The 16045-nt window shown below is 45.0% G+C and overlaps 1 protein-coding gene across 1 annotated transcript in view; it reads right to left on the bottom strand.

Annotated features, from left to right (window-relative positions):
- Positions 1-16045, bottom strand: part of LOC147109670 (cytosolic phospholipase A2 zeta-like) — a 193610-nt gene that overhangs the window by 125158 nt on the left and 52407 nt on the right. The window contains exon 7 of the mRNA XM_086003756.1: positions 8108-8174. Within this exon, the coding sequence (XP_085859882.1) occupies positions 8108-8174 (67 nt within the window). The remainder of the gene's footprint in view (positions 1-8107; positions 8175-16045) is intronic.

The following is a 16045-nucleotide window of genomic DNA, read 5'->3' as shown; positions in this document are numbered from 1 at the left end:
ATTCCCGTCCCAATAACGGTGGTCCACCATTTGGCAGTATGTAGAGATACAATTTCCGTATTTTCTTGCCGTTGTATTCGACAGGCACCCTTATTTTTCCTCTGGGGTATACTTTTTGCCCCGTATACGTCGTCAAGACGATGGATGTCTCTCTCAAGGGTATGTGTGAAAATAGCCGCTCGTAGTCTCGTCGATTCATGACGGTTAGTGCTGATCCTGTATCCAATTCCATTTTAACTTGGGACCCTGCTATCGTGAGGGCAACCCAAATGGTTCGGTGATCCTCTTTTGTGATTACATTGTGAAGTTTGAGACAGCTTAGTCTCCTGTTCCCGGATTCACTATCACTCATCTGGTCTTCGGAACTACTGTCCGTCATCATTTGTACTTTCTTGTACGGCTCCTTAGTAGCCTTTTTGTTGTCGCTGGTCTTCTTCCCAGACCTGGAAACTCGTGCAATGTGTCCCATCTTCCCGCATTGCCTGCATATTTTGTCTTTGGACCAGCAGTCCTTCTGGTCATGGTTAGTTCTGCCGCAGCGATAACATTTTGCAAATCCCCGTGTCATTTCGTGGGTACCGTATTCCTGTGGTTTTTGTTGAATTTCTGCAGCTCCCCTGGCTGCTGCTTCATACGATACTGCCACGCTGAAAGCCTTATCTAGCGTCAGCTCTTTCTCTGAGAGTAACTTCTTCTGTGTTCCTTCACTCAGGAGTCCACAGACAAATTTGTCCCGTAGGATATCTGCCAGTCCTGCTCCGAACTGGCAGTGCTTTGATAGCTTGCTAGTTCCGTAAGATACTCAGCATTGCTCTCATCTTTGTGCTGAGTTCTCCTGTGGAATTTAAATCTTTCTGCTATCAACAGCGGTGCAGGGTTTAGGTGTTCCTGTAGGACAGCAACAATTTCGTTAAACCTCTTCGCCTTCGTTTTGGCTGGAGTAATCAGGTCCCGCAATAGGCCGTACGTTCTAGCGCCCATTAAGTTTAGCAATATCGATGCCTTTTTCTCCTCCGCTATTTCGTTTGCCTCGAAATATACCTCGACTCTTTCCACATACATGGTCCAGTCCTCTATTGTATTATCAAAAGCAGTGATACAGCCAGTCTTCGGCATCTTGCAAATCTAAAATGGCGCCTCCCGCGCTTTGCCTTCTTCCCCGCTGTTGTTAGCGCTGCTTTCCACGGTTTCTTGCGCGTTTAATATTTTTTTCCTGTCGTGGAGCGGACCCTCCGGAACACTTCCCTCCCTCTTCTTAGGTCCGAACGCTGCCCGGCTTCGAAGCACCGGCCGCGCCCTGTGTGCTCCACCCTCTCTCTCTCTCTCTTTGCTTCCCGACTCGCTGCCCGGCCCCGTTGAAAAGCCACCCGATTGAGCTCTAGCCCGCCGCAGCCCAGGAAGGATCAATGCATGACCTGCCACCAGCCCGATTAGCTGGGAAACCACAGACCGAGGAACCAAGCCTGGCTCTTGACAGTCTCTCCTGCAAGTTTTCAATCCGACGATTTGGAGGGCGGTTGCCCACGGTCGACGCCCGTTTCTCGAGTTTCTTTGGATTTTATTTATTTTTCTTTCTTCTGGCTTCGACCTTCAAATAACGTCGTCTGAGGTGCTGCCGAGTCGCAGGTAAGTTCGTTTCTTACTCGTCGCCAGTATTACGTCCGTGAATGATTGAGACACGGACAGCAGGAGTGGAACAAAATAAGTCTTTACTGGTGGAAGTCCATAGTGAAATTAAAAACAGAGGCTCACTAGCGCCTTTTATACAGGGGTGGTCACTGCCGGTATTGCAGTCTGAGACCAGTTATTCTCTTAAAGGTGCATACACAACAATAGCACTGTCGACAACACCTTCCATCACTTTGCTGATGATTGAGAGTAGACTGATGGGGCGGTAATTGGATGGATTGGGTTTGTCCTGCTTTCTGTGGACAGGACATACCTGGGAAATTTTCCATATTGGTCAGGTAGATGCTGGTGTTGTAGCTGTACTGGAACAGCTTGGCTAGAAGCATTGCTAGTTCTGAAGCACAAGTCTTCAGCACGACAGCAGGGATGTTTAGCCTTTGCTGTATCCAGTGCGCTCAGCCGTTTTTCAATATCATGTGGAGTGAAATGAATTGGCTGAAGACTGGCTTCCGTGATGTCGGGGACCACAGGAGGAGGCCGAGATGGATCATCCGCTCGGCACTTCTGGCTGAAGATGCTTCCCAATGCTTCAGCCTTGTCTTTTGCACTCACATGCTGGGCTCTGCCATCATTGAGGATTGGGATGTTCATGGAGCTTCCTCCTCCCGTTAGTTGTTTAATGGTCCACCACCATTCACGACTGGATGTGGCAGGACTGCAGAGCTTTGATCTGATCCGTTGGTTGTGGCATCACTTAGCTCTGTCTATAGCATGCTGCTTCCGCTGTTTAGTATGTATGTAGTCTTAAGTTCTAGCTTCACCAGGTTGGCACCCCATTTTCAGGTATGGCTGGTGCTGCTCCTGACATGCTCTTCTACACTACTCATTGAACCAGGTTTGGTCCCCTGGCTTGATGGTAATGGTAGAGTGAGGGATATGCCGGGCTATGAGGTTACAGATTGTGGTGGAATACAATTCTGCTGCTGCTGATGGCCCATAGTGCCTCATGGATGCCCAGTTTTGAGCTCCTGGATCGGTTCTGAATCTATTCCATTTAGCATGATGGTAATGCCACACATGATGGAGAATGTTCTCAGTGTGAAGACAGGACTTCGTCTCCACAAGGACTGTGCAGTGGTCCTACCAATACTGTCATGGACAGATGTATCTGCAACAGGTAGATTGGTGAGGACGAGGTCAAGCAGGGTTTTCCCTCGTGTTGGTCCTCTCACCACTTGCCGCAGGCCCAGTCTGGCAGCTATGCCCTTCAGGACTCGACCAGCTTGGTCCGTCATGGTGCTACCGAGCCACTCTTGGTGATGAACATTTAAGTCCTCCGCCCAGAGTACGTTGTGCGCCCTTGCTACCCTCAGTGCTTTTTCCAAGTGGTGCTCAATGTGGAGGAGTACTGATTCATCAGCTGAGGGACAGCAGTAGCTGGTAATCAGCAGGCGGTTTCCTTGCCCGTGCCTGACCTGATGCCATGAGACGTCATGGGGTCTGGAGTCAATGTTGAGGACTCCCAATACCATCCCCTCTCGACTGTATACCACTGTGCTGTCACTTCTGGGGGGGTCTGCCCTGCCAATGGGACAGGATATATCCAGGGATGATGATGGAAGAGTCTTGGATGTTGGCTGAAAGTTATGATTCTGTGAGTATGACTAGGTCAGGCTGTTGCTCGACTCGTCTGTGGCACAGCTCTCCCAATTTTGACACAAGCCCCAGATATTAGTGAGGAGGAGTTTGCAGGTTCGACTGGGCTGGGTATGCCTTTGTCGTGTCCAGTGCCTAGGTCAATGCCGGTTGGTCTGTCCGGTTTTATTTTTAGTATACTTCTTTGTAGCAGTTTGATACAACTGAGTGGCTTGCTAGGCCATTTCAGCAGACAGTTAAGAGTCACCCACATTGCTGTGGGTCTGAAATCACATATAGGCCAGATTTCCTTTTCTAGAGGACATTAGTGAACCAGATGGGTTTTTACGACAATCCAGTAATTTCATGCTCACCATTACTGGTACTAGCTTTTTATTCCAGATTTATTTATTCAGCTGAATTTAAATTAACATGACCACTATGGTGCTGTACCAGAGAGGGTGCAGTGGAGATGTACTAGAATGGTACCAGGGATGAGGGACTTCAGTTATGTGGAGAGACTGGAGATGCTGGGATTGTTCTCCTTGGAGCAGAGAAGGTTAATGGGAGATTTAATAGAGGTGTTCAAAATTATGAAGGGTTTTGATAGAGTAAATAAGGAGAAAGACAGGCAGACTGGAACAGGAGGGGGTGTGGGGGGGTTGCCCTGATAATTAAGTTTGTCATAAGGACAGCAGTGAGAAATGATCTTGACTCAGAAGATCAGGAAGTAGAATTAGTATTGGTGGAGATAAGAAATAACAAGGGACAGAAAACAGTGGTGGGAGTAGTTTATAGGCCCCCGAACAGTAGCTATACCATTGGATAGATTATTAATCAAGAAATAACAGGAGCTTGTAACAAAGGTAATATAATAATCGTGGAGGACTTTAATCTGCATATAGATTGGGCAAATCATATTGGCAAGGGTAGTCTGGAGGAGGAGTTCATGGAATGTATTCGAGACCGTTTCCTAGAACAATATGTCATGGAACCAACCAGGGAACAGGCTATTTTAGATCTTGTTTTGTGTAACGAGGCAGGGTTAATTAGTAATCTTATAGTAAAGGATCCTCTCGGAAAGAGTGATCATAATACGATAGAGTTTCACATTGAGCTTGAAAGTGACATTGTTCAGTCCAACACCAGAGTCTTAAACTTAAACAAAGCCAATTATGTAGGTATGAGGGGCAAGTTGGCTAAGGTAGATTAGGAAATTAAATTAAAAGGTATGACAGTAGATAAGCAGTGGCAATCATTTAAAGAAATATTCCAAAATTCTCAACAAATATACAGTCCATTGAGAAATAAAAACTCCATGGGAAAAGTGATCCAACCGTGGCTAACTAAAGAAGTTAAGGATAGTATTAGATTAAAAGAGGGTTGCAAAGAACAACCTGAGGATTGGGAGAGTTTTAGAAACCAGCAAAGGATGAGCAAAAAATTGACAAAAAGGAAGAAAATATAAAAACAAGTTGTAAGAGTTTCTACAAGTAAGTAAAAAGGAAGAGTAGCAAAAGTAAGCGTTGGTCCCTTAGAGGCTGAGACAGGAGAAATTACATTGGGGAACAAGGAAATGGCAGAGGCTTTAAACAAATATTTTGTATCTGTCTTCACAGTAGAAGACACAAAAAGCATTCCAAAAATAGTGGGGAACCAAGGGGCTAATGAGAGCGAGGAACTTAAAAGTAATTAATATCAGCAGAGAAAAAGTCCTCGAGAAACTAATGGGACTGAAAGCCAAAAAATCCCCTGGACCTAATGGCCTATATCCTAGGGTTTTGAAAGCAGTGGCTATAGAGATAGTGGATGCATTGGTTGACACTTTCCAAAATTCCATAGATTCTGGAACGATACCCGCGGATTGGAAGGTAACAAATGTAACCCCACTATTTAAGAAAGGAGGGAGAGAGAAAACAGGAAACTACAGACCAGTTAGCCTGACATCAGCAGTAGGGAAAATGTTAGAAGCTATTATTATACTAGCATGGATTGAGGATTGGTTAACCGACAGAAAACAGAGAGTAGGAATAAACGAGTTATTTTTGTGTTGGCAGGCTATAACTAGTGGGGTACCGCAAAGATCAAAGATCAGTGCTTGGGCCTCAGCTATTCACAATCTACATCAATGATTTGGATGAAGGGTCCAAATGTAATATATCCAAGTTTGCTGATGATACAAAGCTAAGTGGGAATGTAAGTTGTGAGGAGGATGCAAGGAGGCTTCAAGAGGATATAGACAGGCTAAGTGAGTGGGCAAGAACATGGCAAATGGAATATAATGTGGAGAAATGTGAAGTTATCCACTTTGGTAGGAAAAATAGAAAAGCAGAGTATTTTTTAAATGGTGAGAGATTGTGAAATGTTGGTGTTCAGAGGGACCTGGGTGTCCTTGTACACAAATCACTGAAAGTTAACATGCAGGTACAGCAAGCAATTAGGAAAGCAAATGGTATGTTAGCCTTCATTACAAGAGGATTTGAGTATAAACCACGTCCTACTGCAATTATATAGGGCCCTGGTGAGACCACACCTGGAGCATCGTGTACAGTTTTGGTCTCCTTACCTAAGGAAAGATATACTTGCATAGAGGGAGTGCAACGAAGGTTCACCAGACTGGTTCCTGGGATGGGGCGACTGTCCTATGAGGAGAGATTGAGTAGACTAGGCCTATATTCTCTGGAGGTTAGAGGAATGAGAGGTGATTTCATTGAAACATACAAAATTCTTACAGGGCTTGACAGGGTAGATGCAGGGAGGATGTTTCCCCTGGCTGGGGAGTCTAGAACCAGGGGTCATAGTCTCAGAATAAGGGGTCGGCCATTTAGGACTGAGATGAGGAGAAATTTCTTCACTCAGAGGGTTGTGAATCTTTGGAATTCTCTAACCCAGAGGGCTGTGGAGGCTCAGTCATTGAGTATATTCAAGACAGAGATCGATAGATTTTTGAATATTAAGGGAATCAAGAGATATGGGGATAGTGCAGGAAAGTGGAGATGAGGTTGAAGATCAGCCATGATCTTATTGAATAGCGGAGCAGGCTTGAGGGACCGTAAGGCCTACTCCTGCTCCTAATTCTTAAGCTGTTTCCACTGGCAGGAACTTCGGTAACCAGAGCACACAGATTTAAGGCAAAAGAACCAGAAGGGAAATGAGGGTTTATGCAGCTGCCTGAAAGAGAGTTGGAAGCAGATTCAATGGTATATTTCAAAAGCAAATTGGATATATAGTTGAAAAGGAAAAAATGACAGGGCTATGGGGAAAGAGCAGGGGAGTGGGACTACTTGGATAGCTCTTTCAAAGAACCGGCACAGGCAGGATGGGCCAAATGACTTCCTTCTGTGCTGTATCATTGTATAATGTTGCTTTTCAAGCTGCCAGACGAAAGAAGAATCTCCCCAATCGGTCTCGTGAGTAACAACACACCCTCGAGCAGCATTAAGCCATACAGACAGAAGATCTCAGGTTTGATTCCCGGTCATGTGCGGAGGAAGCTCATATCAGCTGAAGCATTGTTGGGGGTATTACAATTGGTCTCAGCATCCCTGAGTGAAAGAAGGGAAAAAGTAATGACCTCAGGTTTTCACTCCTGATGTTGTTTATCAGGATGAGGACAAGACCAGACCAGCAGAGCTGACCCTCAATGTGGTTGCCAACAATCACACGTGAAGAATGGTCACTTGGGTGAGATGGTTGCCAGCACCCATGGAGCTTACCACGACACCTGTCTGTGTCTTCAGTAGAAAGGGGAAAAGCAAAACAAGGAAACAAACCCAATTCTCTGCCCCTATTTTGCTCCGCTGCTCCTGTAAGGAATGGGTTAATTAAATTGTCTTGTAGTCTCTCTATATTAACTTTTTGCTTTTGCCTGTTAAGTGAGTTTCAATGTTCAGTTCAGTCAATAACAGCAACAACTTGTATTTATATAGCACCTTTAACAAAATAAAACGTCCCAAGGCGCTTCACAGGAGAGTTATCAAACAAAATTTGACACCGCGCCACATAAGGAGATATTAGGGCAGGTAACCAAAAGCTTGGTCAGAGGTAGGTTTTAAGGAGCGTCTCAAAGGATGACAGAGAGGTGGAGAGGTTTAGGCAGGAAATTCCAGAGCTTAGGGTCTAGGCAGCTGAAGGCATGGCTGCCAATGGTGGAGCGATTAAAATCAGGGATGCACAAGAGGCCAGAATTAGAGCAGTGCATAGATCTGAGGGTTGTAGGACTGGAGAAGGTTACAGAGATGCAGGGGGCAGGGCAATGGAGGGATTTGAAAACAAGGATGAGAATTTTTTTTAATTAAGGCGTTGATGGACCGGGAGCCAATGTAGGTCAGCGAGCACAATGGGAAATAAAAGAAATACCAGGCAGCGATAGTCTTTAGTTGATAGGAAATGACAAACAAGCTGGGTTTGTTAGCTCCAGCCTTCAAATAGCAACTGACTAAGAAAAAGGGAGTCTGATCCGTACGCTGCAAGGGCAGGACAATCAAATCAGTGTTTAATGACAAATATGGATGAGGCAATGCAGAAACATGTGAATTCTCACAAAACAGGGTGGAGAAAAATGTTTTAAAAAATGGGTGTAAGAACCTCGAGCTCAAGAACTGTAATGTGTTTGAATTGCCCGGTGAACTCACGAGGTATCACCGTAAGTGCTGCTGTTAAGTGTATGTGTAATTATTGTCAAATAATAGTTTTCAATCTATGCTTAATATACTCTGTGACCGTCAACAATAACTGCTTGTGAACTCTATTATGTTGATGAAGAATCTTATAAACTTGTAAGTAAGAACACCCATCCTCTAACACTCTTGCCATACAGTAGCCACAGTATGTTTTCACTTACCTGTTCCTGCCACTTGGATATTGTTGATTTTCTTCACCTTGGCTTCCACACAGGTACAGGGTTGAGCCTATTTAGTAGAGAAATAGAAAACAAGTTAGCTCAGCATTAAACTAAACAGGAAATACCAGACACACAGGCATTGGATTACAAGTACTGGGCCACCAATTAGATTATTAGTTGTAATTTCACTGCATTCTTGCCTTTTTGACCCTATTAATGTCAGGAATCACTTATTTTCACCAATGACTGGCCATCTGAATCAAGTGTGGATACTTGGAAAGATCGGCAATGCCGTACATATTACGCATTTACTCTGAATTTTAACTTCAGCGAACCACAATCTCTTCTGCACCGTGGAATGCGTCAACTCACAACCATGGTTCAACTGAAGCTCACTGCAGGGACTGCTCGGGTCTGAGGAATTCTTGTGGCAATTACTGTTTGTAAGAATTCGCAATAATTTACAGTTCTGAAGATTCATGTTTTTTGATTAAAGTATCCCTGGGCAATGTACTTTTTAAGTTTCCAAAGATAAAATGGCTGTCACACCACATGGCCGAATGACAAAAGAGGTTTGGAATGCAGCTTTCTGTGTCTGGAAGTAAGGTTCAATGAAGACAAAGGACAATGCTTTGTTTACAAAGCAACTGAATGCTATTAGCATTTGTTTAGATACACCTGAAACTGCAGAAGAGACGTTTGCACCTTGAATGGGAAGCGTTAACTTTAAATGGATTTTAAATCACCCCAGTACTGGACTATAGAGCAGTGCAGTCTCCCTTTTGTTTCAGCAAAGGGAGCTCTGAAAATCACATTAACTCAATCTAACCACTTTGAGTTAGCCTATCACAGCTTTGGGGTTAATTTTGCACACAGCCCTTGCAAGGCAGAATGGCAGGGGGGCTCACCAGGTATAAAGATAGATGCTGAAGCCAGCTCTTTCTCTTGACTTCCTGGGACGATAAGGTGAGCTCTCTCTCTCTCTTCGCTGGACCATGTGAGCAGAGATTTTCTGACTCTCAACAAGGCAACCTAGCAGGAGTTAAGGGGGGATGGTGATTTAAGGGAATTGCTAAGATTGTTTAAATACATTGTAGCCATTGTACCCCTCGTTTTTGGCGTGTGTACCCCCTTGATATATAGTTTTACAATTTTACTGTGTTCGTGTGGGATAGTTTGATATTGTGATTGTAGTTTCTTTTAGTTAATAAAGCTTGATAATTTTCTCTCATCCAAACCACGTGTTCCGTTTTAATATCATTAATTATAAGTTCCTCCACTCAGAACAAAAGGAGGGGTGGCGATTCGAAACCGCTGTTTTAAAATTGGTTTTATTGGAAATGGTCTGATGTGCAGGCAAAGGCTGCAAGACCAGGAAAATTACTTTAAACCAGTTTAAAAGAAACCCCCGAAATCTTTACAGTTAGCCGGTGCTGAAAGTAGAGGTATTAAACATCTTTGAATCATACTCCCCCATGACACAGGCTATATTAAGTTGGATATAAGTTGTTATCTCCCATCTCTTGGAGGGCTGAAGGGCAATTGAGAGTAGGACAATGGAAGGTGAGGATCTTAAGGGGACCTTGGAAGGTGATAGATCGGCTCACGACTGTGAAAAGACTACATGGAAAGCCAAAGCTGAGATGCTGGGGCTTTGTACAGGAAGAGAACAGAAAAGTGACAACAGGCAGACCGGGGATTGATAGAGCATGATTGGGCTCTATGGCCATCTTAGTTAACTAGGGCTGACCAAACAAGTGAAAGGGTTAAAAAGCAAATCCTCTGAGTGCTTAAAATTACTTTAGACAAAGGAAAGAGAAAAGGGGTTATGTGCGAAATCACTAAGAGCTGAGGAGAAGCCAGGTGGCTAGATAAAAAGTCTGCCCAGCTCAAGGACTTTATACAATGGAGCCTTACAAGAATAAGATAAGGCATAGCCACCAGGCTACACACAGCTAATGCTGAAGTGTGAGAAAGATTTAATAAAATGTCAGCTAGACTTAGAAGTAGTAACATAAAGAAATAAAATGGCTTCACAGAATTGGCAGTCGGCTTGCATATATATATATTAATTAATAGTTGTTCTGAGTTTCGGAAAGGTAGGAAAGAGGAACATCAGCCTAGTACATGGTCTGGCAGTTTGTAGAACCGAACTCATGGTCCAAGTGACAGAGACAAGAAGCAAAACAGAAAGAAGGGGCTCAGTTACAAACAAACTGTTTGTAAGTAACCTATGACCTGTAGCCCAGTATTGTAGACCAAATAAGGGTCACGAGGGCTTAGCTGCCAGGATCATTGCAGGATATGGTTAATTAGCTATTGTACGATGTCCAATCAATTGAAAGACTAGATTTTGTTATCAATAAACTGTTTTTGAAAGATTTTAACTGGAGAACAATTGTTGCTTAGGCAGTGATGTAATAACCATGTGAATTTATGTATTTTCTGTACTTTTTTTCAGCTCCTTGAGGTGTATAAAAGGAGCCTAACAGCTATGTAAAGTTGAGAAGGTGCTCACACAGACCGTGGGGTCTGAGACGCTTCTCCCAGAGCGCTGATAATAAACTGCATCTTTTTACTTTTACACGGTTTAGATGTGAATTTATTTTCACCACAACAAATTGGCGCTGCGAGCAGGGTACTTCGGAGCTGGAAGACTGCCTGTACCAGTGAACGGGGCGAGTAGTCAGATCTTGACCATCCAGAAATTGGATCACTCGGAAGGGCGGTGTGACAGCGACGCAGTACCAAAAGAATCTGGTATCCGTGACGGGTGAGAGATGCAGTTTAAATAGTGGATAAGTCTAAATAAGTGGTTAAGTTGATTGACATCTGATGTGTTATTTCGGAATGTAAATGTCTCGAGGACCCATACTGAGCCGGAATTAAGAGGGCAATTGGGCCTCACGTGAAGGCCAGAGTTAGTTGGGAATCCGAGACAGACTAAAAGTCTCTCTCTGTTGTATTGCATGACGCGACGTATGGTACAGGTAATAATAATGTATTAACGGCTACGAGTGAAATAATCACCTCTGACAGCGAGATAGTTACAAGTCAGGACCGCCATCACTAGTGGTGGATGATAGGTAGACCTCTGAGAACGAGTTACTAGGGAGGACCGGAACGCGGTAGACTAGTATCAAGAATAATACATTATGGCAGAAGACGGAGGCCCAGATTGGGGACCGCCGGGATCATTGAGTTGGCTCTATGCTGACGATCAGAAAGGTTTGATTGATAAAATGACAAAAGACGGATGGGATCCTTTGGGAAAACCAATAACACAACGAGAATGGTGGGAGAAGCAAAAACAAAAGAAAATCAAAAAGGCAGGGATAATCCTAGTGCATCAGTTAATGATATTGACAAAAATGGTTAAGACACAAGCTGCTGAATTGGAGGAACAAAAACAGCTGACAAAGGAGTGGGAGGACTTAGTAACGAGAATGGAATTAACCGGGAGAGGAAATAGGAACGAGTGGCATATGAGGACACCTCCTTATCCCTCGGCTCCTCCTGAGGAGGAACCCGACGGCTTGGTGGTATCAGCCGCGCCAATTCGGCAATGTGCTAACCCAGCAAATGATCGATATCAGGCCTTTTCCCCCTTAGAGAAACAAACTATTCTCAAGGATTTGGGTACTTTAAAGCCACGTAGTCAGAACTCAGAATTTTGGAGAAATTTGGAAGAAATGTGGGGCACACATGACATGCACCCACGAGATCTCCATCAAATAGTAAGAGCAAAGTGTCCACATGAGAGATGGGGAAAGATCGAAGGGGCGAATATGCAGGATGGGGCCTGGGCGACAGCAGTTCCGGCTGCAGCAGGTCGAGATGCACAACGGCAGGCTTACGCCCCCTTTAAAGCTGCAGTTGAGGCCGCATTAGGAACAGCCCCCATTAATTGGGGAAAAATACAGTCAATAAAACAAAGAAAGGGAGAATCTAGCAGTGATTATGGAGAACGTCTATTTGACGCATATTGCGAATCATCGGGTCAAGGTTACCCCAAAAGGGCAGATCCGCCGTTTATTCAGATGTTTAAGGAGGGACTCTCATCAGCACACCAAACTATCTTAAAAATGGGAGTAGTAGTTGCCCCCTCGTATGAGCTCGCGGTCCAGTGGGCATGTCAGGTAGACGCCAAGGATTCTGAGACTGGCGATAAGGGAGGTGCGAGAGTTAAACAGGAACGAGTAGCAGCGGGAGGGGCATCACAACCAAGTAAAAAAATTCAAGGGAAATGTTATAATTGTGGAAAAATGGGACATATGGCAAAAGATTGTAGAAGTGGAAAGAAGACAGGATGTGACTATTGCGGTAAACTAGGACACCAGAGTTATAGTTGTTGGCAAAAAAAAGGTGACGAGGGCCAACAAATAAAGGGCACTTATCTTACTCCGGACGAAAAGAGGGACTTCTTTGAGTACCTCAAGTCAAAAGGGAAAGGTCAATGACGGGAGGCGGCCCCAGTGAAGGGAGGCTCGGATAACCGAGTCTATGTAGCGGCAGTGTTAGGGGGCCAACCATGTGAGATGTTAGTTGACACAGGGGCATCAGTATCCTTGACTGATTTGCCCCTTCCAATAACCAAGGAATGGATTTTTATAGTAGGGTTAGGGGGCACCAAGATTAAAGCTTATAAAAGTGAGGTACAGGTTTTAGAAATAACAGGGAAACTCCTCCCTGTCCAGTTCTATGTCTGTCCAAATAATAAAGGCACCGTGTTAGAAATAGATCTGTCAAAAGAATTTAATATATTAGTAGACTCCGCGCGAAATAAAATTGTTTGGTCCAAAGGAGACGGATCAAAGGCTAGTATAGATAAACCGTGTATTCACTTGGCTAAGGTGGGAAGCGCAACATCCTTAAGCAGGTAATGGGATTTGGAACAAAAACCCTATGGGACCGTATGTGGGCTGATGAAAGGAGTCTGGGCCAAAACGAAACAGGACACCGAGTTGGTGAAAATAGAACCGATCATAGTCCCGGGTCCGGAACACAAGTCCCATAAACAATACCCTATTAAGCCAGAAGCACGGGAAGCGGTGCAAGAAATAGTACGTGATTTGGAAGAAAAGGGCATAATTAGGACTACTGAAAGTACAACCAACTCGCCCGTATGGCCAGTCGTAAAGCCTGACTATTGATTATACTGAATTAAATAAGGTTACGCCTAAATTACACCCCATAGTAGCCAGCCCACCCACAATCCTAAATGCCCTGAGCACAGAGCACAAGATTTTTACAGTTTTGGACATAGCTAATGGATTCTGGTCTTTACCTTTAGACCAGGAATCTCAGAATAAATTTGCCTTTACAGTTGGGGAGAAACAATATACATGGACTAGGTTACCTCAGGGGTTCCATAACAGTCCGGCAATCTTCCACTGAGTAATGAATTCATTATTGGAGACAGTGGACCTCAGCCTGTACCACAGCACTGTGCTGCAATACGTGGATGACCTATTAACTGCCTCGGAAGATGAGCGCGGACACGCCGCTGCCTTAACCGAAGTCTTACAAGCTTTAGAAAGAGGGGGATTTAAAGCAAACCCTAAGGCGGCTCAAATTGGGCAGAGCACAGTTACTTATTTGGGGCAACAGATATCCCAGGGGACTCGGACTATGCCAAGTGACCGACGGAAGGCAATCCAAGAGATGCCCCGCCCGGTCTCGGTACGAGGGGTCAGGAAAGTACTAGGTCTCTTCGATTACAGTAGAAACTTTATACCAAACTTTGCAGCAATAGCAGAACCTATCCAGAGACTAGTAAAAGGGGGAAATCCAGGCAATGCCCCGATCGAATGGGGATCGGAACAAGAGGAAGCATATGGGAACCTCAAACAAGCCTTAGTATCAGCTCCCGGCCTCGGGTTACCCGATATGAAAAAGCCATTCCACATCCATTGTGAGAATGAAGGAGGCTTTTATGCAGCAGTAGTGACTCAACAGCACGGGGATAGGAAACGACCAGCAGCATATTACTCAACTCAACAGTCACCCGTGGCTGCCGGGATGTCACGATGTGTGGCAGCACTGGATTGCGCGGCGTGGGCTGTGAGAGTAAGTGAACCAACAGTAATGACAGGCGATATTATTCTACATACCAAACACACGTTGGTAGAAATGTCGAATAATAACAAATTACGGTCCGTATCTAACATGCGGAGGACGTGCTGGGAAGCGGTCTTACTACCCAAAGACGAATTGGTAAAAATTATTAGAGACACCGGGGAGAACCCCGCAGAAGGTATTTTAGGGATGGGAGAGCCCCACGAATGTGCAGAAGTAGACGATGAAGTGGATGGGGACCCGTTAGAGGATGAACCATTAGAAGAGGCTCAACTTACCCTCTATGTAGATGGCTCACGGAAATATATTGACGGGTCACCCCGAACAGGGTGGGCAGTTGTGAATGACCAGTTGGAGACAGTACTGTCAAGCAGGTTAGATGGGGTACTATCAGCACAGGTGGCAGAACTGGTAGCACTAACAGAGGCATTGAAATTAGCTGAAGGGAAAACAGTAAACATCTATACTGACAGTAGATATGCATTCGGGGTAGTGCACGATTACATGACAGCTTGGGGAAGACGAGGATTTGTCACTGCAGGAGGCGACTATATTAAACATCAGCAACGAGTAGAAGCCCTTCTTGCTGCCGCCAAAGCTCCAAGCCAAGCGGCAGTAGTTAAAATTAAAGCCCATCAGAAGGTAGAAACCCGCCAACAGGAGGGCAATCGGGCAGCGGATATAGCCGCACAACAGGTATTGGAACAAAAGGAATTTGAGGAAAGAGTAGCTAGTGTACAAGTGGAGGAAGTGGACATTAGAAAATTACATGAGGACACCTCGCCAGGAGAAAGACAGGAATGGTATCGTGCAGGAGGGAGGATGGATGATAAAGGAGTTTGCCGTAAGAATGGGAAGGTAATAGCCCCCGGTTGTATTCGACAAACACTCCTGGGACTACACCATGGCATGGGTCATGTAGGCAGAGGGGCAATGATCCATATGTTAGGACAAGAATGGTGGTGGCCGGGTGTAGGGAGGGACATAGCAAAGTACTGTCAGAAATGTCTAACGTGTGCGCAGCATAACCCAGGAAGACCAGTAAAAATACGACTGGCCCACCAGCCAAGACCTAGAGGACCGTGGGAGAAAATACAAATAGACTTCACAGGGCCATTGCCAAGCTCCAGGGGAAAGAAATGCTGCCTAGTAATAATAGATCAGTTTACCCGGTGGGTGGAATCTTTTCCTACACGAAATTGCACTGCCACCACTGTGGCACGGATAATGGACATTACCCCGCTTGATTATGAATGCCTTCGTCAGCAATGGAATCGGATTAAGACTGTGTAATCAGGACACCGTTCAATGCCCAGCCCAAGATGATGCCGACCGGAAGGAGTGGATACTAGAGCAAGAAACCGGAACGACAGCCTGGCTTATTCGGAATTCAAGAACCTACTTGACTGGCAGAGGTATTTGGACTGTTCCATGCGGAAAGACTTTGTGTTCTATCGACTTACGGTGTCCGGATGCCCTCAAGCGACTAAAGAGGGAATTGCACGTGAATACATTTCTTTACATGTCGTATGTTTATGCTGAGCGTTTTAATCAGTCTAGTTGTTGGGTATGTTTCCATGTTCCGACCCATGCGAAGGGGGGAATTCCCTTAAGAGCCATTCCTTTTAATGCCTCAGATATGGCCGAATGGATTATCCGACAAAATAGTACCGAGAGAACTCTGGTAGAATGGGGATTTAGATAAAAGATGGAGGCAGAGGATTGGAGGAGTGCAGGCTATAGCCTCACTGCCTTTCGAGGATGGTACCAACCGAAGTACGACCGCACTCACCCCACCCCCCCGTTCCTGGTAGTTACTAACACATCGGGAATCGTTCAACCCAAGGGAAGCTTATGCTT

The sequence above is a fragment of the Somniosus microcephalus genome, chromosome 12, assembly GCF_052327205.1.
Source record: "Somniosus microcephalus isolate GS21.2 chromosome 12, FLI_Smic_1.0, whole genome shotgun sequence".
In the NCBI taxonomy this organism is placed as follows: Eukaryota; Metazoa; Chordata; class Chondrichthyes; order Squaliformes; family Somniosidae; genus Somniosus; species Somniosus microcephalus.
Note: the sequence above shows the minus strand (reverse complement) of the source record. Positions and strands in the feature narration are given on the sequence as shown.